Genomic DNA, 352 nt, shown 5'->3' on the forward strand with positions numbered 1-352 from the left:
ATCAGGTAGACCCACCTCTGTGACCTTGAGGGAACCTCATGTCTCCTCTTCAAGACTCTTGTCCTTGCCTAGAAAATATGGGGATGCCCAGTGTCTTACATCTGAAGGTTCTCACAAGATGACTTTTGCCAAAGGCCTGGCGCATGGGGGGCTGGGGGTGCTGAGTGAGCCGTTGGCCCCTCCCTGACCCCAGCCCCGCAGTCATCACTGACAGTGTGTTGCATTCCAGGAATTTGCGACCCTCGAGGACGTAGCCATGGACTTCACCTTGGAGGACTGGGAGCAGCTGGGGCTGGACCAGGGGGACCTGTTCTGGGACACAGCACTGGACAACTACCAGAACCTCTTCCTG

The 352-nt window shown here is 56.8% G+C and overlaps 1 protein-coding gene across 1 annotated transcript in view; it reads left to right on the top strand.

Moving 5' to 3' along the window:
- The first annotated feature begins 232 nt into the window (after window positions 1–232).
- ZNF473 (zinc finger protein 473) overlaps window positions 233–352 on the top strand; it is a 7,143-nt gene continuing 7,023 nt past the window's right edge. The window contains 1 exon segment of the mRNA XM_007463447.1: window positions 233–352. This exon segment is cut by the window's right edge and continues 1 nt beyond it. Coding sequence (XP_007463509.1) covers window positions 257–352 — 96 coding nt within the window. The 5' untranslated portion in view covers window positions 233–256.

Source organism: Lipotes vexillifer, unplaced genomic scaffold (genome assembly GCF_000442215.2).
Source record: "Lipotes vexillifer unplaced genomic scaffold, Lipotes_vexillifer_v1.1 scaffold802, whole genome shotgun sequence".
NCBI classification, from domain to species: Eukaryota; Metazoa; Chordata; class Mammalia; order Artiodactyla; family Lipotidae; genus Lipotes; species Lipotes vexillifer.